The sequence below is a fragment of the Mytilus trossulus genome, chromosome 10 (assembly GCF_036588685.1).
Source record: "Mytilus trossulus isolate FHL-02 chromosome 10, PNRI_Mtr1.1.1.hap1, whole genome shotgun sequence".
Lineage (NCBI taxonomy): Eukaryota > Metazoa > Mollusca > Bivalvia > Mytilida > Mytilidae > Mytilus > Mytilus trossulus.
Genome location: NC_086382.1, coordinates 20,985,919 through 21,004,261, shown reverse-complemented (window position 1 = coordinate 21,004,261; position 18,343 = coordinate 20,985,919). Strand labels below are relative to the sequence as shown.

The following is an 18,343-nucleotide window of genomic DNA, read 5'->3' as shown; positions in this document are numbered from 1 at the left end:
TAATGTGCGCGTGTGTTTACAAACACATGACACGAAGAAAAAATAACAAAAGGGTAAACTACTGTGACGTCTTGGTTTTTTTCAATGCCTACATTATTTTCAACAACAGTACCAAACTGCTATTTCGGCATACCTTTATTATGAGATTGTCTCGGTGTTTAAAATTTATTTCATGAAAATAAATAATGTTTGCAATTTTGCAGGAAGGAAAAAGAACGAGAACTGATTTCTTACATCGGTATTATAGGACAAGTTCGGGGCATGTCGAAATAATTTTATGTCTTTGTTGAGAACGAGGCTTGATTGTTTTGATTCTGGAAACGGCCATATTTACTAGATGGTAGTGAATCCGGAAATAAAAATCAACAATCATCGGCTTCAAATTCAAGTCAAACAGCAATATTATCCTTTCATATTGTTTTCAAACATTTATTTGTCATCTGGGAATCGTTTTTGACCTTCTGTCTATAGAAGGTCAGTTGCATATACAATTTTTATTTGGCACCCTTCGAAACTAATTTAGTCACAAAAAATGGCTTGCGGAGCAACATTAACTTTAAAAAGAAATCTTGAATTTGATCCTATACACAGTCCTGGACAAACAACACCAAAGAGACGTAGATGTATGCCAATGACTATGTCGCCGTCCACCCCACCAACGAAGCAACATCAAGTCAATCCATCCCCGTTTGGAGAAGTTGGTCAGAAACTGACGTCGGGTAAGAATCAAAGGCTGTAAACAAAGGAGTCGCATTGAATTTCAATCGAAATTAAATATGCCGAGAAGTAAACAATAATAAATTTTAATGTATTATTTTGACATTTCTATATCCCCTTGAGGCCTTGATACTATGTTTACATTCAGTCCAATCAAACATCACCTCGACTACAGACATGTCACCCGAAATTATTCCTGACACTTCATCTTCGGCACCAATTCAAATGGGCACCTCTGATTAAAAACAACCACATTGTTTATTTACCAGTTGAGCTCTTACTCTTAAGAATGATTATTGCTCGTCTCATCAGCTCAATAGAGTGGCGTAGGCCTTCCATATAAGTTTCTTGATACTCGATGTTACATAATATTGCTAGTGGTTATGAATTAGGGCTGATTAACATTTGGAATATTAAAAACTTTATAAAATTTATTTTTAGATCTTTTGTTTTCTCTGAAATTTGAAAGTTTAAAGGACCACCATCTAAATACAGTGATCTGGAAGGTTTTTTTCACTATGGGCCCAGGGCCCCTCAAAAATAAATTCAATGGGCCATTTTAAAAAATAATGGGCCATGTTGTCAAATGAGTGGGCCATTTGAGTTGATTTCTGTAAAAAAATAAAAAGTTTCATTATTTTCTCATGTTTTGGAAAAGAGGTGTTGGTACAAGTTTACCTTTATGATTTTAAATAATATTGTTCCTGTGATTCTGTAATTTCAATGAATATACAATAACTTCTTCCAAAACGGACAATATTAAAGATAAACCTTTATTTACAATGTTTAAACTGTTACTGTTGCCTTGGCTTGTTCATGTTTTTTTTAACATTAAATTTGGGTCTTCGTCGATATCATACTCATTCCAGACGTTCCGTATTAGAGGACATTTCAGGAACGTCCTCTGCATTCCTTGTATTATTATTATTACTTCATCAAGATGACAAGAATAACAGTAGAGAGTACCATTAATTGATAGAACAAAACAATAATTCGCTGAAGTCATGTTTACAAAATGTCAAAACGAGCCAAAGACCAAAAAATGACAAGGACAGTTAAGCGCCTTTTATGGAGACAAAAACTATATTCACAAAAAGGCTTCAGGGGTTTTCAATCGAAATAATAGCAAGGTAAACTAAACCAAAAGATTATTATTAGAGTTAAATCTCGTCTGTAATAGCCATATTTCACAAATGAAAAGTTGTTTATAAAAAATTATATCATGAATGATGGTTAATTGCGTTTTTTGGGTTATCAGTTAAACGGCATGGTTCTATTATTACCATAGGAAAACACCTGAGACGTTAAACCGCATGGTTCTATTACCATAGGAAAACACCCGAGACTATATAGGTGCTCCTATGATTGGAGGAACATTATACAGTTGTGTACACACACATGGCGGCACGGAACACGATCGGAAAACAATTTGACGATATCTAAACGTTTCGAAATGATGTGAAAAAAAACTGATTTGACTACTTAGAATATTCAGTTCATATCTTCGAGCAAAGTGGAAAGGGATTAATATAAGTTGCAAAACTTGTTTCCCAATCCACTATAAATAAATATGTTTAAACTACTCAAATATATGGAGGTCTGGATGGGGGTTACAGAATGGGTAAAAAATGAGAAGTTGGAAATAATGGGGTGTTAGAATTTAAAAATAGGAATAAATATATAGAATAGAGAAAAACAGCTTGAAAATTAAAGATTACAGAATTGAAGGACCCCTTAAGCTTCCAGACCCTTCTATGACATATGCATGAGGGGCAGAATTGTCTAGGTTCTGAAATGTCCCAACAGGATTTGTCTTTGGAACATGTAAATTGTGCCATTACTTCTTGGTGCTGAACAGTGTTCTCCCCAGGATTTTTGGATAGCACCAGGGTAACGCGTGACGAAATGAATTTTACAATATTTTGTGTCGCATTGCGTCGCTTATTTTTTTCTTGTTGGTTTTTGTCATTACCTTTTTGCCTTTGTTTTGTTTACTGTGGTACTGTGTTGTATGGACTTTGGGTCAGAACATTATTGGTAGAAAAAGTAAATCAATTAAACAGTTTGTATACTTTAATATCTTTGAAAAAGAAAAGAAAGCACAATTAGTCTTTAAACTAAAGTCACTTCTTATATTTGGATCAAGCCATTTTGTCCCAATACTTGTAGTTACACTACACATTCCCTATGTTAGATTTGACCATAACAATGAACTTTGAACAAGATTAATTTTTGTTACAGAACCTTCAGTAAATTGAAAACTACTTTCCATTTTTTTAACAACAGTTTTATTTATTTTCTTATGCATCTTAATTATTATTATTAAAATTTAAGTTTATAAATACTTTATTTCAATTGTATAAGTAATTCTAAGCTCACATTTCTGTTAAGTTTAGGCCCAACAAGCTTTTTTATCCATGATCAAACAACAACAAATGGAAGTTTTTAACGACCTTGACTGGCTATACAGCCCTTGCACGGTCGGTGATCAAACAAAATATAGCTATTTAACAAAATATAGCTATTTAATATAAAATGACAAAATGTCTGTGTAATAATAAAGGTATCATTCTCTAAAATAATTTGCAAAACATTTTTGTTGGTATGTTCTAAGATTTTTTTTATCCTTAATGTAACATTCTAATATAATTTTGCATTCAATTTGTATTTTATTTTAATTTTCAAAGAGAAATTATATGTGAGGAGCATTTATTTGTGATAAGCAAAATCAGGGGAAATAACTTCACAAATAATTTTTATAACAGTCAAATTATTTTGACTAAAGACTGGCGTAAAAGAGTTCATTCACAAATGTCTGCTTGTCCCCTATTACAAGTCTGTTGTTAAAATTATGATCTCTTAATTAATTAAAACACAAGAGAATCATGTACATCGATTAAATCCAATCATCAATGTTAACCTCAACAGGTAAATCGATCACGTGGTGTAAACAATCTACCTGTCAATACTGGATTAAACTGGTAAGAACTGGTCAATTTTCATGTAAAATTTTAACCCTCACTGAAAGTTGAAGTCATTTGAAACTTTACCGATTTTAATACGAATTTTTTACCGAAAACTTTAGCACCACGGAGAAAAATTATACATCGCGGCAAGAACGATACCACCGCGGTAGAAAATTATACATCGCGGGCCCGTGGTCCTTTAAGGGCCTGGGGAGAACACTGGTGCTGAAGTGTCTTTTTGCCACTAAATTGACTAGTTTCATACCTGTCAAGGCTTGACAAATAAATTATGGGGCTTCAAAAATTAATTCTTTACATTGCTTAAGGTTTATCATAAGGAATTGAATAATATGGCCGTGTTTACACCTCCAAATTTACTATGAGTACAGACAAATTGGTACTTTTTTGTACATGTAAGAAAGTTATAAGGCATGGCATGAACTACATTTTAGATATATAAAAGTTAAGGTTGTATATCTTTCAGAAAATTAAACACTTACCTGTATTTTTATGTTCCAACTTCCAGTCTGCAGAAGATAGCAAAAAAATAAACACCCAAGTTTCATTTGATATGGTCCACTCAGTTGCAGTTTAAATCACCTATTGTCTGCAGATGTCTATTGTCCAATTAAATAAATACTACTCACAACATGTATTGTATGAGGGGAGATTCTCAAACCTCTTTCCCAACTTTGTTTATTTTGGCACCTTCTTCAGGAAAGTTAAAAACTGGATAGCAAAATCTAATAAAGTTTATTATTTTCTTTAACCTAAAATGCATTTAAATTTTATATATCTAGTTCATGTAGTTCCTGCCATCCCTTACAACTTTTGCAGGTGCATAGGTTTGTCTGTATTCAAAGTAAAATTTGTGGTTTAAATACAGACACATTAGCCAAAAGGTTATGATGAACCTTAAGTAAGCCAATTCATTGAACATATCATATGTAAATTAATGAAACAATTCTTAAAATTCGTCTGAACAGTTATTTAACCAAATAAAAATATTAAAGGATATTAAATCGATATCTTTATTGAACTTATTGATCACTTAACCATAACCAAATTAATGACATCACTGTCATAACTAAAAAGTAATAATAATTCTTTATTGCAAAACATGAAACCCTGGCAGGTTCAATTGAAACATAGTACAAAATATACACAAGTGACAAGAAACATAATACTGTACATGATAAATGTTTTAAACAAGTCATATTTAAGGTATGATTGCTAGCAGCTGCAAGACGTGACAAATATATTCCATCCATGCATTTTAATGCCCCCACTGTAACAAAAGGGGCATTAAGGTGATGTCTGCCTGTACCTATGTTATGTTCCTTTAAAAATGAAAGAAAGTGCTTATTTTTCGTTTCTGTTCTCTAACTTGAGTTTCCTTAATCAAATGGTATGAAACTAATTAATACACACTCAGCATGAAAAATTCATAGTTAGAACCCTGTTTCATATATATATATATACTGAATGTCTTTTTCAGAACAAATTGCTGCCAGTATTGGAAATGAAATTAAACGTATGCACAGAAGAAAACAACTACAGTATTCTGGTATTCAGACACCACCAAACATGTCCCCACCACATGAATCTTCATCAAGCCTGTCCATTGATGGATCAGCCTCACCATCATCTTCCACTGGCAACATGTTCAGTGCATTATCTCCAAACAAAAGAGAAATGCCATTGTTTACCTTCAAGCAAGTCAGTATGATATGTGAGCGCATGTTGAAAGACAGAGAAGAACAGATTAAAAATGAATACAACTCGGTACTTACTTGTAAATTAGCAGGTTGGTAGTACAGACAAAGTTATAGTCATGATAGTATTTACACCATTACAGTAATGTATTAAGGTGGTACCAAACACCTTGACAAGTCATGATAAGGTACTTGGAAGAGCTGCTGTTTGTAAATGGATAAAACTCTTAAAAATTAGTTGTTACTTTTGAGTCAACCATTATGATTAATATGAGCATGTCATTGTCAAATAGTTAAACCTAGAATTGATTGACGTTTGCAAGAAAAGGACATTTTATTACAGACAAAAACAAACATAACTGATTTATAGAGTTATCTTACTTGTGCTGTAAACAAGAACATACAATGTATATGCCTTAAGATTTTTGGATCATCAGTATTGCAATTGTAAAGGTAAAACGTAATATGCTTCACACGATGATGACTAATAATGATTCCATTGTGTGGTATACATGTACATGTATAGGAACAAATTACTTTGCAGCGAAAAAGAGGTATACAAATGTTCGTTTTTTTGTTTTCAAAATAAAAACTGACATTATTCTCTGAAATATTATTAAACACTGAAAAGTACATGTACCAATAAACCTAGAAACCTTTTTCAAACTTGATGCAGAAGACCTTTGAAGCTTTAATTTTAAGTTCAAGTTGTACACAAAACATACGTGTAAGACATGGCAATTTCAAATTTTTAACATGTTTAAAAGCAAGTTTCATGAAAGAATCTTTATGCAAATTGTCCATGATCAAATTTCAACACATATGATTAATGTGTATAATGTATAATGTTTGATTTTGTAGAACAATATGAGGCATTTCTGAAATTCAACCATGACCAGATACAGAGAAGATTTGCTACAGATCAGCCAGTCAGTTGTAAGTTTTCAACAATAAATTTGTGATTAAATTGTTCAGAATACTGAATAAGCACTTTTAAAACTAAATACAATTGATTTATTTCAAGATATTTAATAAATCTGATAGATAATTCTTAAGAGTTAAATACATCTTTTTGTAAATTTATTGGGATGCAAAAGCTTAGATCCAAGTACATTCTAAAATGTGCACATGGTCAACACTTTAACAACCCTAAAAAATTACTAAAAGAACCATTCAATACTTATAATTACTATTTTTAGTTAGGATCTGGTTTTCACAATGATCATTAAAACACCATTTCTCTTAAGATTTTCTGTTATTTACCTGTGCATTCATTTTGGAAGATCATGTCATCATGAATATTACATTTCATTTTGAAATGCAGGTTAATTTCAGAATGACCCAAGATTGCTGTTAGCCAATCAATATAACAAAATTATAGTTAATGACACTCTTAAAATGAAACAATCATGTAATGTTATTAGGGCCCTGCAGAATGGCGGACACCCTATAGTGATCAGTCTGTTCGTCCGTGTTTGCTCTATATCTAGAGAAGCGTTATGATTTCAAAGGTTATACTTCACATGCATATTAACCAACACCAGAGGGTGTGTCATAATGAATTGACAACTTCCTAGGTCAATGAAGGTCAAGGTTAAAAGAAAATTGGTTTAAGTTGACAACCCCAGTCCAATGATAAAGAAACATTTTTTTGAGACACATTATTCACAGCAGGACCTACAAAGATGGTTCCCATCTAAATGATACCTAGTTATTCCTATTTAAAGTATACATACAATTGTAACCTACATGTACTGTCATTGATTCTGTTATCTTTCTATTTTACAGATGTGTCATGATGTCGGGGTTGTCTAAGTAACTGCCAATCAACATGTGTTCCATTAATTCAAACATTCACAGACTTGCATTTACAGTTAAACATTTTCATTGCCAAAGGAGAGGTGCTCTGCAAACTTGAATTTCTACTCTTGAGGCATTGAATAGTGTGCGTGGGTTAATTTTGTCTCGCTTTGCTGATGTCGGATACACCAGTTCCTGTTGAAATGTCTTTCTGTAGCAATTTACATTTGTTTTTTGTGTGTATTATGGCCGAAGTTTATAACTTTTTAAATGAAATAAATGAGAATCTGTACATTTTGGGAGTATGATTTGCTCACACTTGTATTGTAAAACTTGGATATGTTAGCATGTAACATGTTTAAATTTAGTTTACAAGACATAGTATTGTAAAAATTGGATGTGTAAGCATGTAAATTAACAAGACATAACTATATTAGATCCATCATTAGCCAATCATGCTGGTCTCTTGCATAAACATTTTCAGCCGGTCATGATGTTGTCTTCATGTAACATTTCAGCCAGACCATGTTGGTTTTATTTTTGTATTGGGTATATTATCCAAACTGCCGCACTTCAGAAGCTGTCATATAATCAATGGGATTAATATGTATATTACTTTGTAAATTGCATGACTGATCTATAGATTGTGTACATGTGTGCTTATCTTTTGTATTGAGTGAATAGTAAAAGTTGTTCCTGAGAACATGATCAAATTTGTAAATACTTGCTGAAATGAATGAATTTGTTTAAAAGCGTTTGGTGTTTTATGAAAAGTTAGCATATCTAGTTCATAGAACTTTTTTGTTTTATTGCGTTACGATTTTACACAGTTGTGTTGTGAATTTCATTAATTGCTGTACATGCAATTCCACATGTACATCTAATATTTTTATGAAAATTCAGCATGCAATTTATGTACATGTACAGTTCTTGTAATTTGCAGTTTTCCTGTTTTATGTGATTGATTGGTCACATTTGAGGACTGAACACTAGTTTTTGCCTGAACTTTTATTATAAAGTTCTGAACTTCATTTAACTCCTTTTTATATCTTTTTTAATTTACAATTGTTTTCAGTTTCATTCAGTTTTTTAGTTCAAAGTAATTTTTTTTAATATATTTTAAATTATGTTGAACATTCAGATCTGTTATAACTAGATTTCCCCATACTTTTGCCTATTTTAAGCTCACCTTCAACTTAATAATTTCAAATTCTGAACATAATTATTGAAGAATGGATCAATATACAAATGGAACATAAAGGGATGCACAATTCATATTAATTTGATGAGACCCAATTTCTAAACGGATAGTTGTAACTTTGAGATGATTTTTACATATTCTTAATTAAATAGTAAATAGTTGGTTAAGGTGTCGCAGAAAAAGATTTATTTTTAAGTATAACAATCTGTTGATGCAGGTAAAAATTGTAAACTTTAAAACACTCAAGACTCAAGTTCAAAACATTTTTAATATTTAATTAGTAGAGGAAAATAATTTACCATAGAATATTATACAATATATAGATATTGAGTATACTAATATATTTCTACACTTAAGGTGTGATTCTTGACAGTGAACATTGTGTACATGTACATTTTGTATTTACAAGTGAGAATTAATTTGTAAAGAATAACATGTATGTGTATTTACCATATTTATGTGATCCTATCTATTTGAAAGCCTAAGGTCTAGACTTGTTTATTTAAACTCAAAATCTGTTTAATATTAAAAAAAAATTAAATAGTTTAAATTTTTCGTTAATATATTAAAAATCCGAATTACATGGAATGAAGTCACTTTGTAATGTCGATCAAAACTTTCAATTTTGTATTTATTTCCAGCTTTCGCCTAATTTTCTGAATTTTTAAAATTACCAATATTCTCATGAAAGTAAGAATTCAAGTTTCGAAACTGCATCACTGATATGCTATATGTTGTCCTGTGTGGTGACATTTATGTTTCCACCTTTTCATTCACTCGTGCATGTTGTTGATAATTAAAAAAGTAATACATTCAATTTTAAGATATGAAACATATTTCTCAATTTAAGTTATATCTCATTGTTTGTTGAAAGATGTTGGTTTTTGATGAAGAATAAAATATGAGACATATTGATTCATAATTTTGGAAATTGAATATCTTGGAACATCATACAGGAAGAAATAAAGTTATCTTGAACTTCATACAGAATGAAATGAAATAATCCTGAACTTCATACAGTTTTGGTACATGTATTTGGCCAATATTCAGTTCTTCATCTCAATGACATGAAATATTTGCCTCCTTTTACTCTTATTTATAACCATTGTTATTATTTTTTGTTGGCATTATTTTATGTTGTTTATAACACAGGTAGTGTTTTAATTTAAATGTAGTAACTTAATTCTGTATATATTTATATAATATAAACTTGTTACATGCAGAAAATGAAAAAAGAAATAAAGTTCTGTATTATGTTAGGACTTCCTATGAATTTGATTTTATGGTGGTTTTCTTATGGATTTGATTTTATGGTGGTTTTCCTATGGATTTTATTTTATGGTTGTTTTCCTATGGATTTGATTTGATGGTTGCTTTCCTATGGATTTGATTTGTTGGTTTTCCTATGGATTTGATTTCATGGTTGTTTTCCTATGAATTTGATTTCATGGTTAAAATAAAATTGAGAATGGAAATGGGGAATGTGTCAAAGAGACAACAACCCGACCAAAGAAAAAAACAACAGCAGATGGTCACCAACAGGTCTTCAATGTAGCGAAAAATTCCCGCACCCGACTTGGGACAGGCGCAAAAATGCGTCGGTGTTAAAAATGTTCGTTTTCCTAGGAATTTGATTTCATGGTTGTTTTCTTATGGATTTGATTTCATGGTTGTTTTCCTATGGATTTGATTTCATGGTTGTTTTCCTATGATTTGATTTCATGGTTGCTTTCCTATGGATTTGATTTCATGGTTGCTTTCCTATGGATTTGATTTCATGGTTGTTGTTAAGCCTGCAACCTTTGTTGCAGAAAGCTCGACATAGGGATAGTGATCCGGCGGCGGCGGTGTTAGCTCACTTCTTAAAAGCTTTATATTTTAGAAGGTGCAAGACCTGGATGCTTCATACTTTGTATATAGATGCCTCATGTTACAAAGTTTCCGTCAGTCACATGTCCAATGTCCTTGACCTCATTTTAATGGTTCAGTGACCACTTAAAAAAAAAGTTGAGATTTTTTGTAATGGTGAATTCTCTCTTTTTATAAGTACTGGTAATAGGATAACTCTATTTAGTATGTGCGTACATGTACCTTGCAAGGTCCTCATGCCCGTCGGACAGTTTTCACTTGACCTTGACCTCATTTCATGGCTCAGTGAACAAGGTTAAGTTTTGGTGGTCAAGTCCATATCTTAGATACTAAAAGCAATAGGGCTAGTATATTCGGTGTATGGAAGGACTGGATGGTGTACATGTCCAACTGGGAGGTGTCATCTGACCTTGACCTCATTTTCAGGGTTCAGTGGTTATAGTTAAGTTTATGTGTATTGGTCTGTTTTTCTCATACTTTAAGCAATAGGTCTACTATATTTGTTGTATGGAATTATCGTTAGGTGAACATGTCTAGCAGACAGATTTTATCTGACCTTGACCTCATTTTCATGGTTCAGTGGTCAAAGTTAATTTTTTCAGTTTTGGTCTTTTTATCAAATACTATATGCCATAGGTCAACTATATTAAGTGTATGGAAATATTTTATGATCTATGTATTAGTCACGCAGGTTTTATTTGACCTTGACCTCATTTTCACAGTTCATTGCTCAGTGTTAAGTTTTTGTGTTTTGGTCTATTTTTATTAAACTAAGTATTGGGTCAACTATATTTGTTTTATGGAAGCATTGTTAGCTGTACATGTCAGCCTGACATGGTTCATCTGACATTGACCCCATTTTCATGGTTCATTGGTCTTTGTTTAGTTAACTTGGTTAATGTAATGTTTATGTGACAGTTGTAATAAAGCTTTATACTTAGGACTATCAACATAATATCAATGATTAGTAAAGAAGGCGAGTCATTTCAGTGTGTGCACTCTTGTTTTCCTATGGATTTGATTTTATGGTTGTTAATCAGAATTTGAAAGCTGAGACTGCACACTTGATGTTGGTATTTTACTTTAGATATGTTGCAAGATGAAAAGGACATTTAGTGTTGCCCTTGATTGTTGGTCTTTCCATCCTTATGTTGTTACAATTTTTGTCAATCCTTCAACTTTTATTGAAAAAGCAAGACATAGCAATCTTACATTCTGTTGTCTACATTGGCATATTGTGGATTCATTAATATTCGTTGGATACCAATTTTCGTGGGTACAGGAAAACCACGAATTCAAATGTTCAACGAAATACAAATTTTGTAAAGGAATGAATGTAGACTTTGCCTAAACCACGAAATTAAATATCCACGAATATGTAAGTTTTCCTCAAACCACGAAAATTGGTACCCACGAAAATAAATGAATCCACAGTATTCATTCTGTGGTTAAAGTTTGTGAAATTTTAATAACTTGCGTATACTCTAAAAACAAATTAACATATCGAAAAAGAAGTTAAGAGAAATTAGAAAACAGTTGCTATCAATAACAATTTCCTAATTGACAAAAAAAATCAATGGAGATAGATCACCACATATATTTTTGAATTTGTAAAAAAAAAACAAATTTGTATTTACCGCTATGCAGCTTTTTCAAACAATATCACATATAAGTCATATAAAGCTAGCGAAAAATAGAACATCACACATTGATGGAAATATTTTTCTTTGCTTAGATTCTGCCATATAAACGAGGTAGAATTTTTTTCTGACAAGCATAGTGTTATATATTATCATAGGTGGATCCAGGGGTGCCCCCCCCCCCCTTTCGTGGTTGATAATATAGGGAATCATTGAAACATGACTGGAGCGGGGCCCCTCTGAGGTCAGTCAGCGCCCCCCCCCCCCCCTTTAGGAAAAGTTCTGGATCCACCACTGATTATATAAATAAAAAGATAAGGTATAAAAAGTTACAACAATTATAGATCGTAGTAAGGCCTATTAATAGTACGGTGACCACACCCAATTTTTGTCGAGCCTTCGACTTTAGTCGAAAAAGCGAGACTAAGCGATCCTACTTTCCGTCGTCGTCGGTGTCGTCGTCGGCGGCGTCCACAAATATTCACTCTGTGGTTAAAGTTTTTGAAATTTTAATAACTTTCTTAAATTATACTGGATTTCTACCAAACTTGGACAGAAGCTTGTTTATGATCATAAGATAGTATCCAGAAGTAAATTTTGTAAAAATAAAATTCCATTTTTTTCGTATTTAACTTTTAAATGGACTTAGTTTTTTCTGCGGGGAAACATTACATTCACTCTGTGGTTAAAGTTTTTAGAATTTTAATAACTTTTTCAAACTATCCTGGGTTTGTACCAAACTATGACAGAAGCTTGTTTATGATCATAAGATAGTATCCAGAAGCAAATTTGACAAAAAAATAAATCCATTTTTTCCCTATTTTACTTTTGAATGGACTTAGTTTTTCTGCAGTGAAACATTACATTCACTCTGTGGTAAAAGTGTTTAAAATTTAAATAACTTTTTTAAACTATCCTGGGTTGTACCAAATTTGAACAGAAGCTTATCTATAATCATAAGATAGTAATAAATAAATTTGAAAAAAAAAAATCCACTTTTTCCGTATTTTACTTTTAAATGGACTTAGATTTTCTTCCAGTTACAGTGACTTGCCTATAGGTGTTACTGTAAAAGTTTACCTATAGCTCAACCTGTTTTTAAAATTGTCAACACAATAGGGACATTTAAATTGACCAGTTGGTATTGTTAGATTTAAATCTACCTTGATGCTACCTGTAAAGATTTTTATTCACCTAACCCAAAGTTTCAGCATGCTTTTTTCCTGAACTTTTTCTTACCTAGGATTATTCTATTAAAAAATTAATGGGGAAGAAAATAGTTTTTGGTTTTTATTGTTTTAAATCCCTGATATTTATGATTTATCAAATTTTTACCTAGAATTCTAAATTAGTAAAAGATTAAAATAAATATGTATTACTATGTTTGAAAATTTAAACTTTATTTACACACTAAATGCTTCTTTAAAATTCTAACCCTTATACATAGTATTGTCCAGCTGCCAGTGAAACAAGAAATAGCTGTTCCGATGTTTACAGTTTAAATTTTCAGAGGGATATGTTGTTCATTTCTTCACATGAACCTTCAAGATTCTCATTTTGGATTATTATTTGCAATGTTTGAAATGTTTTGGTGTCATTGTGCATACAATATTGGATTTATTTCATTTGAATTCACTTCTTAGATTTTTTATGGCAATTTTACTTCTTAAAATGTGATGTGTTTCTTTCAAGATTTTATTGTCATGAAGGACATCAAGGAGGAAATAATTCATTCAAACTGTTTTGTGGGGCTTACATATGATGTTGTACATATAAAATTCAAAAATAATTTTGGAGTATACCTTGCTGTGTTTTTTCTTTGAAATCTATTATAATATCAGTGGGACTTTTTCGCATAAAATGCTGTGTTCAATCAAGGAAATTCAAATTTTCATACGATGGGATTTAGTTATGTTAAAGATTAAACAAATTCAAAACTGGAATTTAAGTAAGAGATATAGTGCGAGTTCATCCAACATGTTTCTGTGGCTTTAAACGTGATTTTAAAAACATTCATTATTAGTTTTGGGATCTATTACAAACTTAAGATGATTTACCATTTGAATGGGATCTTGGAAATGAAATAAAATGTTGAATTAATGCAGTGGATATAGTCTAATCTAGTGTTAAAGTGAAAAATGAAAGTAAAATTAAAATTCCTAACGTGAGGAAATGTTTTAAGTGATTCATGTGATATTGGAAATAGTAATTATAAAATTCTGGATCAAATATTGTTTGATTTGGAAATTTATCATAGGAAAAGAAATAAAATGTTCACTGTGGATATAGTAAAATCAAGTGATATATAGTGTAAAAATATAAATAAAATATTACAAAATATTTGTAAAGTGAGGATATCTATTTGGAATATAGTAATGGAATTGATAACAAAATAACAAGATTCTGCACCTGTTAAACTAGGTTGTATATCATGGGAAGTTAATCAGAATTTATACTATGGATTTAGAAAAAAATCTAGTGAAGTAGTGAAAAATGAATAAAATTGGAAATTATTTAAAATCTTTGAAATTCTGGATGAGATGTCAAATATTAGTGTTAAAATATAAATAAAATTGTCTATTCAAATATGATTTTGATGTTTTATAAAGTGAGTGAAATATTACTACTGGATTATTTAGGGTATAAACACTGCTAGTAGTGGCTATACAAACATTAAGATAAAATGTAGTGCATTTAAGTCCATGCAATTTTAAACAGACTGCAAGAAAATATCATATATGATAGTCATTCTTGTTTGGCTTGATCACTCCTAATATTTTGAATGAGAGTAAAATAAAAATCTCTCAATAGAATAATCCTAGGTAAGAAAAAGTTCAGGAAAAAAGCATGCTGAAAATTTGGGTTTGGTGAATATTTTTTTTACAGGTAGCATCAAGGTAGATTTAAATCTAACAATACCAACTGGTCAATTTAAATGTCCCTATTGTGTTGACAATTTTAAAAACAGGTTGAGCTATAGGTAAACTTTTACAGTAACACCTATAGGCAAGTCACTGTAACATTACATACCTGTAAAGTCTGCAGTTAAAGTTTTTAAAGCATTTATTAGATTCGTAAACAATGCTGGATTTTTACCAAACTTAGACAGTACATGGTAGCTGCTTACAATCAAAAGATTGTATCAAGAGGAATATTTTTATTGATTTTTTTCCTCATTTTTGTTGAAACACGATTTACAGCAAAAGTAGGCGAGACACTGGGTTCCGCGGAACCCTTACACATTTTTTAAAAATTTGATCATCAAACATTCTATATTATATATCATTTGATTCGGCAACATGAATACTTTTGGAATAACGATGTCATCAAAAAGAAATGTGACAGTTTTGTATTTATAATTAAGGTCAAAGATCAACATACTGTTTCCATTTTTTCCTTCTATATTTTCCAAATTGAAAGATATAAGCAGCATTTTGTGTTCTATTTCAAATACAGTCATTTTCTTTCAAATCAATTAACAATGAATTATCTCGAAAATGTAAAAAAAAAAAAAAAAAAGAATCTTATTACTTAATAATCGATAAATTCTGAAAATTGGCGCTTTTCAAACACTTGTTTAATTATACAAGATCAAAACAACTTCAAGTTACAGTAGTTATCTTGGCGGGTGACATTCAACCTCGGCAATAAATGAAAAATGTCAGTGTTTTCAATTTAAGCCTACTATCCCAAACGTTTATTTTGCATGTAATTTATTACAACCAAAAAAACACTTATTACTTCGAAAACAGTTACAATTAAAAAATCCAATCAAAATGACCCACAAAACAGATTTCATCTAGGTGTATCTTCTGGTTCAATTGTCTACATAATTCTGACCCTTGACAGGATCCAAGCTCCGTTCATATAAGGTTTTGTTGTGAACAAACACATGACTTTTTACATGGAGATTTTCCCTTAAAATTAACGCATAAGATCCTGCAAGAATTCTGCTGACATATGCCCTTCAAACTGCACGTGTAATGAATTATTTCATTTTCTCCAACTATATTCTGAAGGTGGCTGAATAGGGGGTTTAGCAATGCATAATGCGGTCCAAATTGCCGCTTCACAGAGAGGTAACCTGACTAAACTAACCTACATCTTTACCATACTTTATTGAATATAAATGCACATTTGTACCGGCCATATGGGTTGAAGGCAAACATAAATCAACATAATAATTTTACAATACATCATACAGAAAAAACCAACAAAAGAACAAAACATTATATATATATATGTATCTATCATGCAGTTGATGAGTCCACCCTCCTCAGTGACCATGACTTTTAAACAAATGAACCAGCATACTGCATAATGGACGGACAAGAAACACATAAAACCATTTTATCTATATTATCCATATTATCTATATCGGAATAGATATTTCTAACTTTCTGCAAAAATTCAAATCTTAATTTTTTGTACATGTAAATAAAAAATGCTCTTCATCATCTATTTTATTTAGACAACAATGTTGACATAAACGTTCTTCCCTTTTCATATTTTTGTATCTACCCCTTTCAATTTCCAAAATATGGTCACTACATCTTTACTGGGGGCAAGCTTGGCGCGCATTTTATTCATATCATGATGGAATGATATGAAGAACTAACTCTCTTGCACAAACAAGGGCCTCATTCATGTCGGTACTCCCTAAGGGAGCTACCATTTGATTTTTATGGGGGGGGGGGGGGGGCTAGGATGAAATTTGAAAAAATAGGCAGGACAGGAGTTTTGAGTAAAAAAAAAAGGCAGGATGAGACACTTGCACAAAAAAAAGTCAGGATGACAATTTATGTAAAAAAAGTCAGGATAAACTAAAAAAAAAAAGCAGGACCGGATACAGTGAAAAATAAAAAGGCAGGACAGAGATTGAGATTACAACTAAAAAAAAATGCAGGACAACATTTTTCATCCTAGCCCTCCACCCATAAAAATCAAATGGTAGCTCCCTAAGCTCTGCAACTAAAACAGTCGTGCTTCAAAGTCTTGTAGACAGTTTTCTTACCTACTCCAAACAGAGACGAAGTTGTGTCGCATCCGGTAAGAGTATGTACAGCCAGCAGTTTACAAATTGTTGGGGAAAGCAAGCACATAGTTGGTGAATGGGTAAAAATCTTCGCCCATTCTTTACACTGCTAATGTTCCCAATCTGCACCCACAACTCGCTTGTATGTGCCAAGTGTTTGTAGTAAATGCACACAGAACAATCACACCCGTATAAGAGGTTCGTCTGATTGTTCTGATGCTCTTTTCCATTTCTCTAACTTTCATGTCAAAGTATAAGGAATTAATTATCACATGAGTATTGGCCCTTGTTGAGTGCTAAACAAGTTACGACAGTCATAACATTAATGTCTGTAATAACTTTGACAATTTCGGGATTTACAAACGTTTCGGCTAAGTAAATCATATGGGATTTGTTATAGTTTTGAAGAAAAAACTACCAAAGAAATTAGGGAGAGCCTGTTGGTTTTCTTTAACAGAAAAAAAAACATCTTCCAGTCAGGAATCCTTCTCACTTTAATAATCTGATTCACATTTTCGTGGAAGCTGTCTTTGTGCGGCGCATCTTTTCACCAGACGACTTTATTTTATTTTCATGTCGTAGCGGTCAAAAACGTCTGATACTGTATGCACTAGAGAAAAGCATTGAGTCATATTGTTTTTTAATAGTCAGCTGCAAGTTCAACGAATATTTTACTTTTCTTATCATCAGTACATTAAACCAATGCCATACCTTCTCGCAGACTGATGTAAGGTGTGCGTGATGGGCCACAGGAAGGTAGGGAAAGTGCACAAGAGACCCCAGAATCGAATTGCTTCACCAAATCAGGATTTTCAACAAGCGACCAATACTTCTAAACAATTTGCTGGCATATTCCATCATTACATCATCTGAACTAAAGAAGCTACATTTAGCTATGAACAGTAAAGGAAGTGACTGATTCAGTACTCACGGCTTCTCTGGCAAACGATATACTTTTCAAAATTAAGACACATGTTTGGCCTTTTTGAACTACTAAGACCTAATCGAAAAGAACTTTCTAATTCAAACATTTTCCATATAATTGCAGGTCCAAATTCAGATTTGGTGTTTTATTTTTGTATGGACTATTTTGTTTCAATGCACAAGTCGAAATAATGCTTCTGAGATAAATGGTCTTGACATTGTTGTTTGATAAAGGTTTGAAATATCATATACATGTTGATTATTTTACATTTTGCGTAAAAATAAACGATGACAATGAATTGAAACGTACTCTATTAAATGCAAAATATTCGTTGTGTCCAAAATTCATTTTTTTTTTTATCTTTATTCAAATATTGATCTCTGATTACGTTTTACTACATATGAGTATTATACAATTACTAGAACGTAATCAGAGATCAATATTTTAATTAGATTGGTCCAATTTTTACAAAAAA

General features: G+C 31.7%; 1 protein-coding gene across 1 annotated transcript; it reads left to right on the top strand.

Moving 5' to 3' along the window:
- The first annotated feature begins 283 nt into the window (after positions 1 to 283).
- Positions 284 to 9,658, top strand: LOC134687039 (akirin-2-like). Its single transcript, XM_063546983.1, has 4 exons — positions 284 to 719; positions 5,182 to 5,490; positions 6,260 to 6,334; positions 7,187 to 9,658. The coding sequence occupies exons 1-4, from the start codon at positions 533 to 535 to the stop codon at positions 7,195 to 7,197; spliced, it is 582 nt and encodes a 193-aa protein (XP_063403053.1). The 5' UTR covers positions 284 to 532; the 3' UTR covers positions 7,198 to 9,658.
- Positions 9,659 to 18,343: the final 8,685 nt, after the last annotated feature.

Excerpts from the sequence above, each read along its gene's own strand:
- LOC134687039 (XM_063546983.1), top strand. The coding sequence starts at position 533 with ATGGCTTGCGGAGCAACATTAACTTTAAAAAGAAATCTTGAATTTGAT. Across the intron at positions 720-5,181 it reads TGGTCAGAAACTGACGTCGG|AACAAATTGCTGCCAGTATT; the intron begins GTAAGAATCAAA and ends TGTCTTTTTCAG. Across the intron at positions 5,491-6,259 it reads ACTTACTTGTAAATTAGCAG|AACAATATGAGGCATTTCTG; the intron begins GTTGGTAGTACA and ends TTGATTTTGTAG.